The 18,718-nt window shown below is 41.1% G+C and overlaps 1 protein-coding gene across 1 annotated transcript in view; it reads left to right on the top strand.

Moving 5' to 3' along the window:
- The window catches only part of nbeab (neurobeachin b), a 236,494-nt gene that overhangs the window by 46,257 nt on the left and 171,519 nt on the right, over positions 1 to 18,718 (top strand). The window contains 4 exon segments of the mRNA XM_061719704.1: positions 10,711 to 10,942; positions 12,653 to 12,753; positions 12,949 to 13,044; positions 13,661 to 13,782. Of these exon segments, the coding sequence (XP_061575688.1) occupies positions 10,711 to 10,942; positions 12,653 to 12,753; positions 12,949 to 13,044; positions 13,661 to 13,782 (551 nt within the window).

The following is an 18,718-nucleotide window of genomic DNA, read 5'->3' on the forward strand; positions in this document are numbered from 1 at the left end:
CTGAGAATATAAAAAAGCCCAAGTTTGTCGATGCTACTGTTGATGCCGAGGTAACAAACAGATGTTTTTGGATAAATGAAGGATGCAGGTTTTTCTGAATTAGTATTTACAATTGGAGTTATTGTACTAGGCTTCTTACTGTTAGGCGACCTCACGGAAAGAGGGGAACTGAAATGGTCCTGAGGCAAACCTTGGCCGGAGGGTTTCTGTTTCAGGCACTTTTCGTTATTTTAGTTTTTTGTTTTATTTGAAATAGAGACCATTAATATGAGTTGTATGCAAATTGTAATTTAGCTTGTGGTGATTTGTCTTTGTATTGTCATCTGGTACCTGTTTGATGTATAACTGTCCCCAGCCCACCTGATGACAGCTGGCCCTAGCCCTTCCTACACTACACTACACATACGTATGCACACACAAAAACACACGCACACACACCAGACAGAGCCCAGCCTTTTAGGGGTCTTATTTTGTGTTATTCTGTGCCCTTCTCTGCCTTTCTCCCACAGCCCAAAGATGGCTTGGTCAATTGGTGATTATAATTGGCAGAATGTGATGATATAAAGAGCAGTCTTGCCCGTCCTTCTGTGTTAGCTCTGATGGACTAGCCATGCATCAGAGACATGTTCCCCTCAATTTCAGCTGTCATGAGTTCCAGTCCGTGGTGATGGCAACCCTGCGTGTGGAATGCAATGGCTGCAGGTCATGGATGGATGGATAAAGGATAGATTAAATGGAGATGGGAGAACTGAAGAAACAGAACACTGTTTTACTAATGGTATCCATGAGCACTTACTTTGACATGATAGATAAAGAAACAGGTTCCCTATTGAGCAGTGGTCAGTAATGTGTGAGTCACATCTGTATGCTTTAAAAACATCTTATAAACTTTTATTTCAGCAGACAAACATCATCCCTGATGTCACAGTTTTGTCACTGTATAATAAGTTAGTCATTAATTCAGGTCATGTTTTCCCCTCGTCTCCCATTGCTTACTGGTAGCTGTATGCTAATCTTTATGGAAATGCAGTCTAGGAGTGAACACTTCTGCCTAGTTTGTGTTAATGAATGCTGTATTTAGATAACACATTGTTCCACAGCTGTAATTATAGGATGCTCGCATTAAATCAAGGTACCTAGCAACTGTATGTTTCTTTCTTTGTTTAGTTTAATTCCATTTGTTGGTCTGTTTTAAGCATGCGTCAGCCGTCAGGCATACGGATGTCAAATATAGTCTTTATCTGCATCCACACAACGACACAAGATGTTCCCAGACATCCAGGTGGCTACTGTCAGGGAGCAGCTGGACTCCTCTGAATTTTTAGTGGCCGAGAGGAGACAGTCCAGGTGTCACGCAGAAGGAAGAGGACATAATGCATCGAGTATTTATGTAGTCTGTGTCCTTTCATCTGTCATTGTGGTGCTGTTTAGTCATGTACAGTACCACACTCTCAATTATGTAGTACACATTTCTCCCGCAATCCGTGGCAAAATTAGAGGTGGTTAGTGGCAGAGCTACATGGCTGATGCACAGTTATAGGTTGATGTCACTGTCTGGCTGTGTCTGGCATTGTTGGCATTAAAACTGAGATGAGCATGTGAGAGAAGGCCATTTGATGAAGTAAACCAGCAAGCCGAAAAGCCACTGTTGCATTTTTTGAGCTTAGTTAAATCAAGTTTTCGCATGGCTGCATTTTGTTTAAGAAGAAAATTAGGAAGTTTTCCAGTCTCTCAAGCATGTTAGGAGGAGTATGTGTATTGCTCACTTAGGGATTATAGGACTAAATTAAGGGACTCAGTTAAGACTCTTGAGCAGGCAGCAGAGGCTATAAACTTGTAGTTGGAGGCTACATCCCTGTCGATGCCAGCCACTAATCTGACCAGTGGTAAGCCTGCACTAGTAACTGAGCAGCTGACGGTGCCATGCCTGGTTTAATGATCCACTACAATACACTGTTTCTTGCTGGGACAGAGCCTGGAAACTACCACACTAAGGGCTGACAGCTGACTAAACTGTCCACTGCGTTGGTACATGTAAGTAGAGTTGTTCCAATAGTGATGCCAGTGAATATCTGCGAGTATTTACTTCTATACACCATCTGATACTATGTGATTTTTACAAACATAATCCCTTTTTGTTGTTGCTCTAAAAGCCTGCAAAAGAGGCTAATACAATCCTGCAAAGCAAATTCCTGGTAATATGGCTCTTTTTGGAGCTGAAATTTCTTTTTTTTTGTCTTATTTGTTTAAAAAATAAATAAATAAGAGAAAGAAAGGAATTGGATGAGTACTCTATAACGGTTGATATCCAAAGCAACCATATATCAAGATACCGTATATCTCATTTGTGATCCAGAATCATAATGTTGTTTCTGTAGACTAGTAATATTTTATTTGCTCTCATGTACAATAAATTTGCCACTGTTTCCATAATTCAGTTCACAGTTTCTTTCTTTTTTTATTTCATGTTCAATGATTTATCTTTCTTCTTTTATTATTTCCTGTTGGAACTTTTTCAAAATTTTTCATTTTTTAAAAAATGTTTCAAAACAAAATTGGACCTTGACATGAAGACAGATACAGTTTTTATTTTTTTATTTTTTTTTGTGTCTGAATAACTTGTGTTATCACTGCTCAACACTCTCATGTCATTTACTTTGCAACAAAAGATGAATTCAGCTGTTTTTTTTTTCTCATTTCTGATAAAAAAAAAGTACTTGGAGTCACTGTGAGGATTTTTTTTCTTCTTGAGAGGCTTTTGTGGTTTCTCTTAAACTCAATCTGATGGGATAAAGCACTTGGCTGCTGAATGGTCATTTCATAGTTTCCGCAGCTTCTTTTTATATCACATTTTACATTCTTTTTATCAATTTTTTTTTGTTCACCGGATTTTATCATAGGAGTGAAGCAGGTTTTTTTCCCTTTTTCTTTTAACCCCTTAATTGAACGATTTCATGATTGCTCTCCAACTATTGAGTTTTTTGAAGAATAAGTCAAATTATTATTTTGTCTTTATGGCTTCCTGTTGTTTATTTTTTTCAATAGACTTTCCGCTCATGACACAATGTCTCTTAGCAACTCTGAACATCATGTCTTGGAGCTTTTTTCTCTGAGATCAGACATTTCATGTATCAAAAACTGCATTTTCTTAATATTTGGACTTTTGCAAATCCAGTTCATGCCAAAATATCACTGTGCATATCTGCCATAGCAGACTACTTGCATCATTAGTCAGGGAACCTTTTTTCTTTTAATAATTTTAAAACCAGCTGGAGGACGAGCATCCAGGAGACGTCTTTACTGCAGCATTAACGTCACACCAGCAGTCTTGCGAAATGACTGTTTATTTTTACCAAAAGAAGTGGCCACTGTAGGACTCTCTTGGATACTACCTTAAGTTCCATTTTTGCTGCTGGTCGTCATGACAACTGCTGGCCTTTGGCTCTTGCCTAATCAGAAGTGGTGAAAGTGGGGAGATTCTTTAGGCACTCGAATGTTAACTCTTAGTCCTGAGCCAGCAATGATGCACAAACTTGTTATTTCTCATCAGAAAAAAACCTAACCTGATTTAATGGAACTCATGACTGCAGTAAAGCACTATTTACAGAGCTGCATGATTAACCCCAGGGACACAGCTGGTTTCATGTAAACCATTTCTGGTTTTACCGTGGTCCTGTTTGCTTTACTGTTTGTTTTTTTTTCCACATACGGCAATCTTCAGGGTTTTCTTTTTTAAATCAAAGAGTCTCATGATTCTGACGTTATTCAGATCTCTGCTATTGAAGAGTTAGAAGATTGCCACTGGGCGAAAGACATTGTAGCTGATTCTAATATCTGGCTTACAATTCCAGTTACAGGTGTTTTATGTCTTTTGTCTCGTACTGAAAGCTTGGGATAACTGCCCGCCCTCCCCCCTTTTTTGTAGTGACGGTTTCACTGGACTTCAGGTCGTCTTCTTAATCCGCAGCAGGGAGGGAGGGAGGGAGGGAGGGAGGGAGGGAGGGAGGGAGGGAGGGAGGAAGGAAGGAAGGAAGGAAGGAAGGAAGGAAGGAAGGAAGGAAGGAAGGAAGGAAGGAAGGAAGGAAGGAAGGAAGGAAGGAAGGAAGGAAGGAAGGAAGGAAGGAAGGAAGGAAGGAAGGAAGGAAGGAAGGATAAATTCCCGTTGATGACAAACATGGCGGATCTGAGAGCGAGATAGATTTATAGTTAAAAAGGTGGAGTTGAATTGGTATTTTTTTTATCGTCATTTTTATCGGGATAAATGCCAGAAATAATCGTGATACATTTTTTAGTCCATACCGCCCATCCCTAGTGTACACTCACAAATGTAACCTAGCATTCATTTCTTGGGACTGTATGAAGAAACTGAAGCACTCAGTGATACTTTTACATAGAATGATATGATGATTCTTGACAATAGAAACAAAGTGTCCACCATTAGTAAGTTCTTTTCAGAGAGTAAAAGAAAGAAAATTAATTTTATAAAGCTACAGTTATTTCACATAGTTAAGATTTTCTGTAAAGGTACACATCTGTGAGTTTGCTCCCATGATTCAGTGCATTTTAAACTGTAACCTCCATGCTCCTCCCATGTTAACTTATAGTGCATCCTAGGGAAAAAAAGTAAAAGTAAAAAGAATGTCAAGAGATTTAACTCTGTTTGTGTTTGAGTGCAAACAGTGTGACCACAGATTAGTATGGTGGGCTTGCAAAGACCATGACGGGAGCTTAAGCTGACAACTGACATGCTGGCTGAAAACCTGTCTTTCAACAAAGACCTCAAACACTGGGACTGTTGATCATGAAAGACATCACTCATAGCTTGTCTTTTTTTTTATTTTTATCGATTTTCATTAAAGGGGACCTATTATGGCATCTGATACCTATTTTAAACAGGCCTCCAATGTCTTAAAAACAAGATTTTGATTGTTTTTGCTAAATAAATTAGAAATTCAGCCTCTAAACCATGTCTTTATCTTCCCAGTCTCTAACACCATTATCTATGCGGGATTCTAAGTGGGCGGGGCTATGATAATGAGGTACTGTGCTGATTGGCTGCCTGAATGACGCGATACACCGCTACGAAAAATGGCAGAAGCTCCGGTCAGCGGAGTTAGTTGTGGGCGTGTTTTCACGCATTGGAGGCCAACCTATGTAAATCGCGCCCGTCGTTACGTAACGACGGGAGCAGAATCTGAACGGCTCGTAGAAGCCACATCACACTGGAAGGATCCTCCGGGCGGCTGTACAGACACTGCAGAATTTAGTTGCTTTCCTCCTTCTCTGAGTTGGCAGGCTGAGGGGAGACCACTTTATATATGTTAAAGCAAGAGAAAATGTGTTTTTCATAATAGGTCCCCTTTAAGAGAGACATTGAGACTAAAATAGTAATTCTTTCTATGGATTAATTACTCCTGGTCCAACAGTGTAGGTCACACGCTGTCCTCTTGCCCTGCCAAACTCAGTTTTGACCAATTTAGTTGTGCAACTGTAATTAGCTACTGTAGATGCAGAATATCCATCATTTTAGTTTTAATTGAACATTCAGATGTTCAGATCTAAAAAATATATATACAGTATATTTTCTCCAAAACTGCAGCAGATTGAAGGACAGTTGTCTAATCCCAGGAATTCCATGAATTTCCTTGTGAAACTTTTATTGTTCTCCGTTACAGATAATTGAGGCTTCTGCTTGTGTGCCATTCATCCATCAGTCCATCCAACCATTCATGAAGAAGTTTGTGTACATGATCTTCAGGTCCCCAATCCATCTGAAGGCCAGTTTTGTGCTCACTGTGATTTCAGGCTCTTTGTCTATTTTAGCTACAGTACATGGCATTGGGCATGTCCAGTAAGGGAGTTTTTTTAATGTTGGAGGCTTAATGCATGTAATGACTAGACAAACACATTACAAACAAATTTCCTAGTGAAGCGCACTCATCATTCCACCCCCGCCCCTCCATTAATACATAGATAAAGAAAAAACAAATAAAGCTTGTTTAAGAGCCGGTCAAGCTGATACAAACCAACAGCTGAGCCATCGGCGCATCACTGATTCTCCTTTAATTTTACTTTAAGTGGAAGACAGAGAGGCACAGCTTCTGGGACGCCTCAGAAACACACTGCACAAGCAATGCTTTGACTGATCCTGCTTAATTCTGGAGACCATGCCAGATCCACAATATTTTGCAACAGTGTCTGGTAGTTAAAAAAGGATAGATGCACTTGATTTTTAACCTGATGCTCATATTGTGGGTGTAATGTTCCTATACTTGCATACATACATTCTGATGTATTCTGCTAAGCGGCACACCAGAGGAGCCACGCTGTACAAAATTTAGTTTTGAACTGTGTGGAAACAGTGGTGGTTATTATTTACAACGGTAGAAAAAAAAAGTCAGCTGCTGTGCTGTAGATGGTTTTGAGATCCATTTAAATAAACAATATCTCCCACCTGGCCACATTTGCCCCTTCACTGCCATTTCCAGTCACCTGCATATATTCCAGATTATATATAGTTTTATGAGAATTGTTCATTTCTGTGGACATGCATAACTAATGCTGCAGACCTGAACTATGAATAATAACCGTGCAAAAGTCCTGAATGTGTCTGGTTAAGTTGCAGGTTTGCTCGAATCTACATATGTAGGCAATACAGACTTTCTCACCGTATGAATAAATATACTATTTGGGTGTGATGGTGAGAATCTTAATTAACTGTGTACAGACAAGGCTGAAATTCTGTGCTTAGTTTTAATTATGTTTTATAGGACATGTGTTTCAATACTCACAGTTTGAAATCATCAAGTTAAATGGCAGCTGCAGGCATTCATATGTCTCTTGGGAAGCATCTCAGTTTTCTACCTTGGAGACCAGTAAGTAAATACCTTAATATATTCAGTTTCCCTTAGAAAATGTCTTTATACTTCAGTACATCAAGTTCTTTAAAACAATAGCAAAAAGACACATAATATTCTAAATCAGTACAGCTGTTCTAAATGAAGTGTATTGCAATGCTGTTAAATTTAATTTTGTCTTTAGATTTTTAATGTCTCGTCTCATTTGGATATCAATTCATGACAAATTTTACAATTTAGATTTACAGGACTTTTTATTGTGGAGATTACTGATAGCATGATCATCTCAAGTGTCATCGAGGAAGGATTTAATGGAGCAGCTCTTGTCAATGTGTCCAGCACACTGAAGTGCTGTTGGGTTTAACTGGTAAATAAACCAAGGCTAGCAATCCTCCATCATCAGAAATCATCTGGGGTAGAAAGATGGGCGGAAAATAAATTGGTGTGCCGTCAAATTTTATCACTGTCACTGTTTCCTTCTGCTCTAGTATTTCACTTGGGTCCTGTTCAGACGGCAGAAGGTTGAGAGGAATATGAAATCTTTCATTTTAATTTTAAGCTTTGAGGGAGACAACCTTTCTGTTTACATATTCAAGTCTTTTAGCAACCGGCCAGCAGACTTTCACATTATTTATTCCATTGTTACATGGCTAAAAGGGAAATACAGAGCCAGAGGAATAGTGCTTTTCAGGTTAGGATTTTGAATCTGTTCACCATTTATTCGTGTGGTAATCTTTGTCACTAGATATTCAGATTCTGGTCACAGAGATCGTCTTGTCCCCTGATTTCATCATAAAAGGCTTCTCTTTTATTGTGGGGTTGGGGTGAGGAGATGGACTGTGCTGTCTATAGCTTGACCCACTTAAAAGAGGACGACATTGCAATCTGTTATAATATTAAATGCCATTCATATTAGCCACTTGTCATTGCAATGATTATACATTTTTAAATCACTTGCTTTTGAGAAAGTTAAGTAGAAGAGAGATGCTGTTGTGGAATTAGGGTACTGTGCAGACCATCCTCTTAAGTGCAACCTATTGAAAAACATGTTTGTTTGTTTAACTGGCTATCCTGCTTTGTCTTACACTTCCTTGCTTTATTTTACCTTCTCATTCAGCTCTCTATGCATGCGCCTTAATAACTCCCCATCACTCTCCCTGAAGGATTTCTTCATCTAGATCAGCAGCCGTGTGAGGTCACTGTTGATGTTGGGCTTTTTATATGGGAAGCATCTAACTCTCCTGATAGGGATGGTGTTTTCCTGACAGAAGTTAATGAAATTTGTTACACACTCAGTCATGGTATCGATAGCATCTACCTCGTGGTTCACGGAGTGCATCACCCCAAAGCCTCCCTGCAGAGTGTATTCAGCTTCCCTTGATTATCTCATCAAAATGCATTTGGTCACAGTGGGTATCTAGGTGGAGATGAGAAGCACGGTTTGCACTGCTCAGTGGAGGTGAATCACCGGAACTGTACATCTCTTCAACATTTGCATAGAGGAGATTCAATCATTTTTTTGTTGTTGATTTTGTTTTTGTTTTTTTGTTGGAAAGTTGGTTTTGTGGCTGAGTTACTGTACAAATGTGCTTGAAATCCCCACATGGGTTTTGTGGTTTGTAGCCAAAAACCAAGCTTACTATGTTACATGTAAATGATCCGCATTAACATGTCCTGGATTACACCATCTTTTGTTAAAAGGCTTTGCGATACCTCCTTTACTTTCACTGCTCTGGAATTCACAGCTGTTTTAAGCAAAATACCTCCATTGTTTTGGGTTTGAAAGACTTGGGATATTGTGACATCATTATTCATATTTCCATATTTTTTTTAATATTTGGATGGAAATCCTTGCAGTCAATGTCTCCCCAAAGTTTTCTCCCAGGCGTTGCCTTTTCCGGGCCTTCAGTGCAGCCACCTTCATTTGGTGCTTATTTCTGGGGGGGCTTTTTCCTTCAGTTTTGTCTTCAGTAACAGAAAACATGAAAATGAAAAGATAAAAACTAATTTGTTTATTGAAATAGTTTTGGACCTAACTCTAACCGTTTTATTGATAAAATACAGAATAGTCCATTTCTGATATTTCCCTCCGAGTCATTGTTGGAAGTCCAAGCTCAACTCGCACCCTTAGCACAGAAAGAGCTGAGCTGAAACTCAAAACTGTACACATGAAAACTCAATAAGCCTAGAGCTAATTCGACAAGCTGTCACTTGTCACATGCAGATGTGAGAAACTCATGCATATATTGGGAGATTTGATTCAAGTGAAAAAAAGAGATAAATGCATACATTTGAGTTCATGAGTGATTATGTTTTCAGGTGTTAATGTATTTTGAAACTATAATATCATATACATATGAAAAGAATATATTTCACTTAGAATTAAATCAACACTTTTTCAAGTTCTCACATCAAATATGCAAATGTGAGAATTTTGCTGAATTTAGTGACATTAATCACACTAAAGCACTAATACAGTCCTCAGTAATGTAGTCTGGCTAAAAGTCCTCATGTGGATACGATCCTGTGAGCTGTAAAGGATTGTCAGAGAATTTGATACCAAACTGCTTCTCTTCTGTAAAATGTAATACTCATTATGTAGATGAGCTGCTATACCTGCTCAACCTGACCGATGCACGAAGCAACTAAAACGTTACACAGTTGAAGTCCATCTTTGGCTTTCTGCAGCAGGATCTGCACCACAGTGTCAGCCAGGTGGCTGGAAGAGCAGGCAGTCTGACTTCCAAGATCTTCTGCGTACCTGTAACAAGGTTTTTGACGGTCTATTAATTTTCCACACCAATTAACCTTGTGATTATGTTTAGACAAACGTTTTGAAGCTCGTTTGGTTTAATAGGAATCTTCTGCATATTTTAGCCACTTAGCTGAGATCGGGGGAAGGATTAGCCCCACCCTTATTTGTTTAAAAGTATAAATGCTTGTAATGGCTATATTGGTTCACTTAACATTGACGAAGCTGCCAGTGCTTGTTGAAGAAGCTGGACAGTATAGTTTTCAGGAGTTTTCCCTTTTATGCCTGTGAAAGATGCCAACAATCCTTTGTGATATACATACTCAGTCCTGCTAGGAGCTCATTTGCATTCAATCATTTTATGTATTATTTTTTTCACATAAATGGGATTGATAACCTAGAGAGAATAAAACATCTGGTTTTGTGCATTTTATACATCATCTGCGAGATGCGATGATGGCAGCAGCCTTGATATTTACCTCAGTGGACTATTCTCTTTTGAGCACTTTATTCTGCCTTTTTCTCTCTCTTACCCATTACCTGTCAGTCACAGTAATGTGCAGTGGGGATCCAGACCCATTTTCCACCTTCTTGCTTTGATGCCCACTAGGAAGTTGCTGTCAGTATGCTCCACGCACGCCGTGCACTTCTTTAAAGAGCTAATTTCATGCTTTTTGGTCTTGAAGAGCCGCATTATTGATTGTTGTTTTCTACTTTCTTAAAAGTCATTATCATTTGTGATTTAAATGGGACTCAGAAGCTGTGTGACTCCATTTCCCTCTTTTTCATTAAATACCAAACTGTTTCATTGTCATGGATGGTTAAATTCTTATTAAAATCTTTTAGGAAAGAAGAAGATCTTTACTCGTGTCTTTCAGTGCTGGACAGCTCTTTATCATCAAAGCAGCAATTTGGAACATTACAATCATTCCAAAGATAATAGTGGTTCATTTTCCCCACAAGGGGAAGAAAATATACTTGATAAAAAGTACTAATGAAAAAACGTTCACCGTCTAACGCCGAAAATACCAGTGTAAGACCGAATGAGTACATCGGCAAATTAAACAAAATCTTTCTTATCTCTACCGCTTTATTTTGCAGTTGGTGGCCGGCGAATTTGATCTGGAGACAAACTTCATCATCCAAGATGCAGAAAGCATCAGCTGCATGGTCGAGTTATTGGACCACTGTGATATTACGTGCCAAGCCGAAATCTGGAGCATGTTCACCGCCATCCTTCGGAAAAGTGTTCGAAACCTGCAAACAAGCACCGACGTGGACCTCATCCAACAGCTGCTGCTGAAGATAAGATCGGCGGATGACATGATTGCAGGTATGACGGTGATGTGAGCAGGTTTTTGAGCAATGGCTCTGGGCGTGTGTGTGTATGCTAATTTTCAGACTTTTTATCATTTGATGTCCATCAAGTAAATGTTTTATGCCCTTCAACTAGTCAGCAACGCCTTTGCTGAAGAAACAGTTTTTCAGAATGCAAATCTGTAAAATATTCAGTGAGTACATGTATTACTGGGAAAAAAAGATAAAATTTTGTCAACAATTTTGAGTTTCAATGAATCAAAGTGATTTTAAAACAACAATTCACATACGTCTATTATCAAATGATTAGGAAGATGCAGAAACTCTATAATAGTGTTCTCAAATGCTTAGGCGAATATCCTATCAATCTATCTATCGATAAATAGATTAAAAAGTCAGATAGGTCAGATAGGCTACAAAACAAACTACAAAAACTCTCACAGTAAGTATAAACAGTATGAACATATATATACAGGCTAATTTGTTTCAGTTAAGTATAAATCCATGATTTACCCATCATATCTAGCCTGCAAAACCGTTAGAAAAAGATGTGACAGGCTGGTTTACTTATATAAATGGGGTCAAATAAACAATGAGAAGGAATGTGGATAAGTAGAAGTAGAAGCAACCCTTTTCAAAGAAAGATTGAATTGAGTCTTCAATATTTCTCCGTCTCCGTCTGCAAACAGCAAGGCTGCAAGCTTAAAGGAGCATCCCAGAGTTAAATCAACCCCAGGACGGGGTTCTTCAGTCAGTTCAACTATTTTGGCCAGTTTGAAAATGAAATTGAATAAAATTTCAAATTTTTACAATAATTGATACAAACTATTTAACTTTTTGTCCAACAGAGCGTGTTAAGTTATTGTGAACAGTTTAAATGTACAGCATTGAATAGGTGTTTTACCAGGTCCACAATCTCTGGTCAGACTTGGCCCTTGACCAGCACTTAAAGTATGATAACAGACATCCCAGAACTAGGAGTGCAAAATAAAAGACTGAACCAAACTACGCTTGTACGCACTTGGAAATTGCTTCCCCTCAGCTCACAGGAAAAGCTCTCTCTTCTTCGTTGTTACATTAGTCAACCAAGAATGGGCTCATAAGATACAGACTCCTGGACCGCATTTCAATCTGCCCGCTTAGCCACTACCCTGCATTTAAAATAAACAAGCATTGTGAATGTGTTACACCTGATAATCACAGCATATCCACATTTTGATACTTTTATTATTTGAGATGTGTTGTTAGAAAAGAACACAAATATACACCAGTGCATCTTTTGCTCATTGAACATTTGGCTTGTGAAATCAATAACGTTGTTATGGTTCGCTGTTCAACTGAGTGTCTTTAGTGGCTTAAATAATACTAGAAATTTGAAGTGAAAATGCTTTTTTCTCTGCAGTGTTGCCGTCTCTCTGAGGTAAAACGATTTCAAACAGATATCATGTCGATTTAGTTCCTCTTCATGCACTTAGAGTGGAAATGTTTTGTGTTCGATATAATGGAATTTCACAGACCATGAACTGTAAACTGAAGTTAAACCATATCTCGGAGAGTGAGCAGTAAGACTTCTTTTCCCCATGAGGATATGCAGTGTAGATGAGTTATATTATCTGTTAAATGCAGCTGCATCTTATGATAGTCCCGTCTTCCTCATGTCTCCTTATGTGTACATTTGTTGATGTGTGTTTCTTTGTGTGTGTGTGTGTACGTGCTGTCTTGTAAGACTTGCTAGTGGATATGTTGGGCGTGCTGGCCAGCTACAGCATCACAGTGAAGGAGCTGAAGATGCTCTTCAGCATGCTGCGAGGCGAGGGAGGCTTTTGGGTAAGTGATATGGGACTGAGGGTTGGATTAAGGTTTGACATCATCTCTTGAGTTGCTTGCAAAGATTGATCAGCATGTATCTGTTTGAGACTTGTTTGTTAATTGAATAACAGAATGATGTAATCAGGTAACTGACTCTGTAGTTTCGTGGACTGACTTTTTATTCTCACATATATATCCTTGCCGTGTGCATAGCCGAAGCATGCGGTGAAAATGCTCTCCGTGTTGAATCAGATGCCCCAGAGACAAGGTCCAGATGCCTTCTTCAACTTTCCTGGTTGCAGCGCAGCAGTAAGCTCTACAACTACACTATTAAACTATTACACTATTAAAAAAGCCCAACATTTGTAGAGAGACTGATATGCCATCAGAATGGCATTGACTAATGAAACCATAAGCTACACTGTGCAACAGGGAATGTAAAAGGTTACGAATCTTTTTGATGTCTGTCTGCATTTTAAATCAGCTCAGAACAGGATTGATGGTAAAGAAATATATCTGAGTAACGCCATGAATGTAATTTCTCTACCCATGTTTATTACAAATTTGACCTATTACACAAAAGTAAAACGGGCTGGATTTATTTCTCACACTTGTAGAGGGTATTACAATGTTATAAACTGATTAGTAACATTGTGGAGGGCTTCATGTTATACTAACTACTGTTATAATAACAGCTAATCAATAGATTATACATGTTTTAAGGACTAGATAAACTATATAAATAATTAGCCACACATTTCATAAACAAAGCATACATTTTGAATTTAATATTATTTTATATTCAAACACATTACCTTTGTAACTTTAATAAAAAAGTATTCCTCTGGACTAATCTCTGGACTCTAGAGGCAGTAGATACGTCAAACTGCACAACTGTTTTCCTTTTTTTGTTTGTTTATTCTAGGCAATTGCTTTACCTCCGATTGCTAAGTGGCCTTATCAGAATGGGTTTACGTTCAACACCTGGTTCAGAATGGATCCGCTGAATAATATCAATGTTGACAAGGACAAACCCTATCTCTACTGGTGAGTGCACGCTGAATGCATTTTTACTCCATATCATCCAATTTCTTCAGCTTTTATAATATAAATCATGCCCTTCCTGCAGAAGCCTATACCATAACAGGGACGTTAATGAGTCGTATGCAGTCTTCTTCGACCTGCCGTGATTTTGTCATCTAAGCAGATTACGGCTGCAACTTGTTTTTCAAGGTTAAACTAGTTTTGCAGATGCTATTTGTCTGGCAACGTTTTAATGTATTGTAGCTTGTGAAAGGGCTTATTTTTTGAGATAATGCTCATGAATTATAATAGAGAGAGGAGGGGAATTAGGTGAGATTACTAAGATTAAAACTCATGCAGGCATGAATTATAGCGGCTGGAACACTGATTGCTGCGGTGCACGACACGATGGAGGTATTAATTTAGATCTGAATAAGTGCCACAAAAGGCTCACATACCAGCTCCTGCAGGAGCTTGTGGGTAATTATCGCACAAATCAATAACCCAGAGGTGCAGGGATGCCTGGCTGCTGCTCTTTTCTGTTTAGAGAGGAACTTTTGGAGGAAATCAACAAATACAATGCAACATATTAAAGAGCTGTGGAAGACAGACAAGACAATGAACCGATACAAGTAGCTAGGAGGAAAGAGCGACTTGTCAAGATGGCAATTAATTTGGTACTTATCTGTACTAGCAGCCCCATCACTTTACCTGGATTTGATAATGATATGATAAAGTAACATTCATGACAAAGTCACTTTCACTTGTAAAGGACTTCTTGCTTATTTCCTTTTTGTCCATCCATCCATCCATCGTCCGCCGCTTATCCGTTCCCGGGTCGCGGGGGCAGCAGTCTCAACAGGGATGCCCAGACTTCCTTCACCCCAGACACTTCCTCCAGCTCTTCCGGGGGGAGTCCGAGGCGTTCCCAGGCCAGCCGAGAGACATAGTCTCTCCAGCGTGTTCTGGGTCTTCCCCGGGGTCTCCTCCCGGTGGGACATGCCTGGAACTCCTCCCTAGGGAGGAGGAACATGCCTGAAACACCTCCCTAGGGAGGCGTCCAGGAGGATCCGGTACAGATGCCCAAGCCACCTCAGCTGACTCCTCTCAACGTGAAGGAGCAGCGGCTCGACTCCGAGCTCCTCCCGGGTGACCGAACTCCTCACCCTATCTCTAAGGGAGCGTCCAGCCACCCTGCGGAGGAAACTCATCTTGGCTGCTTGTATCCGCGATCTTGTCCTTTCGGTCACTACCCAAAGTTCATGACCATAGGTGAGGGTAGGTGCGTAGATTGATAGTTTTTGCCTCCAGGACTGCCCGAGCTGCGGCCTGCTTGGCCTGCCGGTACCTATCTACTGCGTCAGGAGGCCAACATAGCCCCATAGGACTCCTTCTTCAGTCTGACGGCATCCTTTACTTCCGGTGTCCACCACCGGGTTCTAGGATTGCCGCCACGACAGGCACCGGAGATCTTGAGTCCACAACTTCGAGCCGCCGCGTCGACAATGGAGGCAGAGAACATGGTCCACTCGGACTCAATGTCCCCCGCCTCCCCCAGGATCTGAGAGAAGTTCTCTCGGAGGTGAGAGTTGAAGACATCCCTGACAGAGGGCTCAGCCAGACGTTCCCAGCAGACCCTCACAATCCGTTTGGGTCTGCCCGGTCTATCCAACTTCCTCCTCTGCCAGCGCATCCAACTCACCACCAGGTGGTGATCAGTTGACAGCTCAGCCCCTCTCTTCACCCGAGTGTCCAAGACATGCGGCGAAGGTCAGATGAAACGACAACAAAGTCGATCATTGACCTCCGTCCTAGGGTGTCCTGGTGCCACGTGCACTGATGGACACCCTTATGCCTGAACATGGTGTTCGTTATGGACAGACTGTGACTAGCACAGAAGTCCAACAACAAAACACCACTCGGGTTCAGATCGGGGAGGCCGTTCCTCCCAATCACGCCTCTCCAGGTATCACTGTTATTGCCCACGTAAGCGTTGAAGTCCCCCAGTAGAACAACGGAGTCCCCAGTTGGAGCACTATCAAGTACTCCTCCCAGGGACTCCAAGAAGGCCGGGTACTCCGCACTGCCGTTCGGCCCGTAGGCACAAACAACAGTGAGAGACCGTTTCCCGACCTGAAGGCGCAGGTAAGCGACCCTCTTGTTCACCGGGGTGAACTCCAACACATGGCGACTGAGCTGAGGGGCTATAAACAAGCCCACACCAGCCCGCCGCCTCTCACCCTGGGCAACTCCAGAGTAGTGGAGGGTCCAGCCCCTTTCAAGGAGCTGGGTTCCAGAGCCCAAGCTACGTGTGGAGGTGAGCCCGACTATCTCTAGCCGGTATCTCTCAACCTCACGCACAAGCTCCGGCTCCTTCCCCCCCAGCGAGGTGACATTCCATGTCCCTACTGAGAGGGTTTTGGTCCAGGGATTGGGTCGTCGAGGCCCCGCCACGACTGCTATCCAGTCTACAATGCACCGGCTTCTCACGGTCCTTCCTGCGGGTGGTGGGCCTACAGGAAGGCGGGCCCACGTCGCCGTTTCGGGCTGAGCCCGGCCGGGTCTCACGGGCAAAGACCCGGCCACCAGGTGCTCGCCTTCGAGCCCCCACCCAGGCCTGGCTCCAGGGAGGGGCCCCGGTGACGCCAATCCGGGCGACGTAACGGTCCTTCATCTCTCCTTTGCCATGATTAGCTTGTGAACCGCTCTTAGTCTGGCCCGTCACCTAGGACCTGTTTGCCATGGGAGACCCTACCAGGGGCGTAAGTGCCCCCGACAACATAGCTCCTAGGATCACTCGAGCAACACAAACCCCTCCACCACAGTAAGGTGGCGTTTCAAGGAGGGGGTTTCCTTGATGTATAACACTTAAAAGGGTAGAAAAAAAGGTCTTTTAGATGAGCTTAGATTTTGGTACTTCCCTTAATTTGAAAAAGTCAGATAGGCTACAAAACAAACCACAAAAACTCTATTAACAGTATTAACATATGAACACAGGCTAATTTGTTTCAGTTAATATAAATCTGTTATCTGCCTATCATATCTAGCCTGCAAAACAGTTCGAAAAAGATGTGACAGGCTAGTTTACATCTATTAATGGGGTCAAATAAACAATGATAAGGTATGTGGATAAGTAGAAGTCCTCTCGTTCATCAACAAATGTGAAAATCATTAAAATTTAAAAAGCCATCCTTTTGCAAGAAAGATTGAATTGAGTCTTCAATATTTCTCCCTCTCCAAATATAATTAAACGATGTAAGGAACCTGGAGGACTTTTTGTGTGTGAACAGCAAGGCTGCAAGCTTAAAGGAGCATCCCAGAGTTAAATCAACCCCAGGTCTTTTATGAGATAGGAAGAAGTGTTAACTTTTGTCGTGGGAAGAGAACGGCGTGAATTAAAGTGGTTTTGAGAACAGAGTATGCTTTTGCAGCAAAATGGAAATGAACATTATCACTCGAGGCAATCAGCTGACGTCAGAGTAAATTTCTATTTTAAGCCCCCGAGAAGACTCGAAAATGTCAGTCTGCTTAAGGGATATCATGGACATGGTTTCTGCAGAGACCCAGGGTCTTGCCTGATGCCTCCTCTGTCACTGTCATCTGAAGTTTGTACAAACTTTCTACTGGAAGTCATGCAAACTACAAGAAACAGAGAAAGGGGAGATTTAATACAAGAATGAGTTGATAATGACAAAATTGGCAAGTGTCAGACGCAGAAGCTGTGAACTCTTCTCCTGTTGCATCCATTGACACCAGTTCGTGCAACATTGGTAGTCAACATATGGACTTCTAACAGAAGGAGATGGCTGTACACACAGCCCTTTCTATACTTGTTGAAATAGCCTTGTTCCCGCTGTGGGGACCTTATCCACGCTATGCTCTAAGTGGAATTACATTTCTGAGTCTTCTCACAGGCCTTAACTAGCAAAATAACAAAAGTTAACATAAATACTCCGTCGAGAGTTGTTTTAACTCGAGCATTCCTTTGATTGATTGCAAACTGATGCAGCATATGGGCTTTGCAGTTCACGTGGTTCGAGGGCGTCTCAGAACTGCATCAAGACCAAAAATGTACTTTTGTGATGTGCTTGCAATATGCATTTGAATTCACAAACTAACACCTTACGGTGCAAAGAAGAAGCCTTGAGTTTCCTTTCCGGAGGTGGTGTCAACTTGGGCTTGGCCTTTTCCTCGCATTTGATGTGTTGTACGACATTGTTTGGCACTGACACTCGCACATAGGGGGAGATACGCCTTCTAATCCTCTTTATGCGTTACTGTGGGTGCCGTGAGGCTCAGAAGCAGGGTATGGGAACCACAATAAAAGGATAGCGCCTTCAGCTTTGTGTCTCCTCAGCTCTGCAACCCCCACCCCCCACTTCAGACTGTAGGCTGCTTTAGACCTAAAGACTGTAAGATTGCATTGGATATATGTGTGAAAGACATCTAGGTAAAGCAGGGAAAGAATAGAAAACTATTATGTATATCGGCTATATCTGGTCTTCTTCGTGTGCAGCTCTTATTTCCCTAGTTGTTTCTTCTGTGAAGTCGGGGCAGTCTGAGTGGAGAGATGAGGCACTGAGTGTTACTAGGTGGGGTCATTATAGAGCGGTGTCTTTATTTTTGTTTTATAGCAAGCAACATTTTCAAGCACTCTAGCCTCACCTCACTTACTTTCCTACTCCGGCATGATTCTGTTCTTTGTGTCAAGATTTTTAAGGTTTGACCATCATTTGTGGTCCGCCTGCAAATAGCTTTGTGTTTGCACAGTCAAGTTTAAAATGATTTTGACGTTGAACATGTCGCGCTGAGGGAATGCGCTATTTCAGTTGATTTAAGTTCATACTGTAACATGATGTCATATGGTTTTTTATATAAGTATTACCAACAATAACCCTTAAAAATGTGCCGCAACACAATGTCTTAAAGAGGCATTACCAGAAATAACACTTCACAGGAG

The sequence above is a fragment of the Cololabis saira genome, chromosome 4 (genome assembly GCF_033807715.1).
Source record: "Cololabis saira isolate AMF1-May2022 chromosome 4, fColSai1.1, whole genome shotgun sequence".
Taxonomy (NCBI): domain Eukaryota; kingdom Metazoa; phylum Chordata; class Actinopteri; order Beloniformes; family Belonidae; genus Cololabis; species Cololabis saira.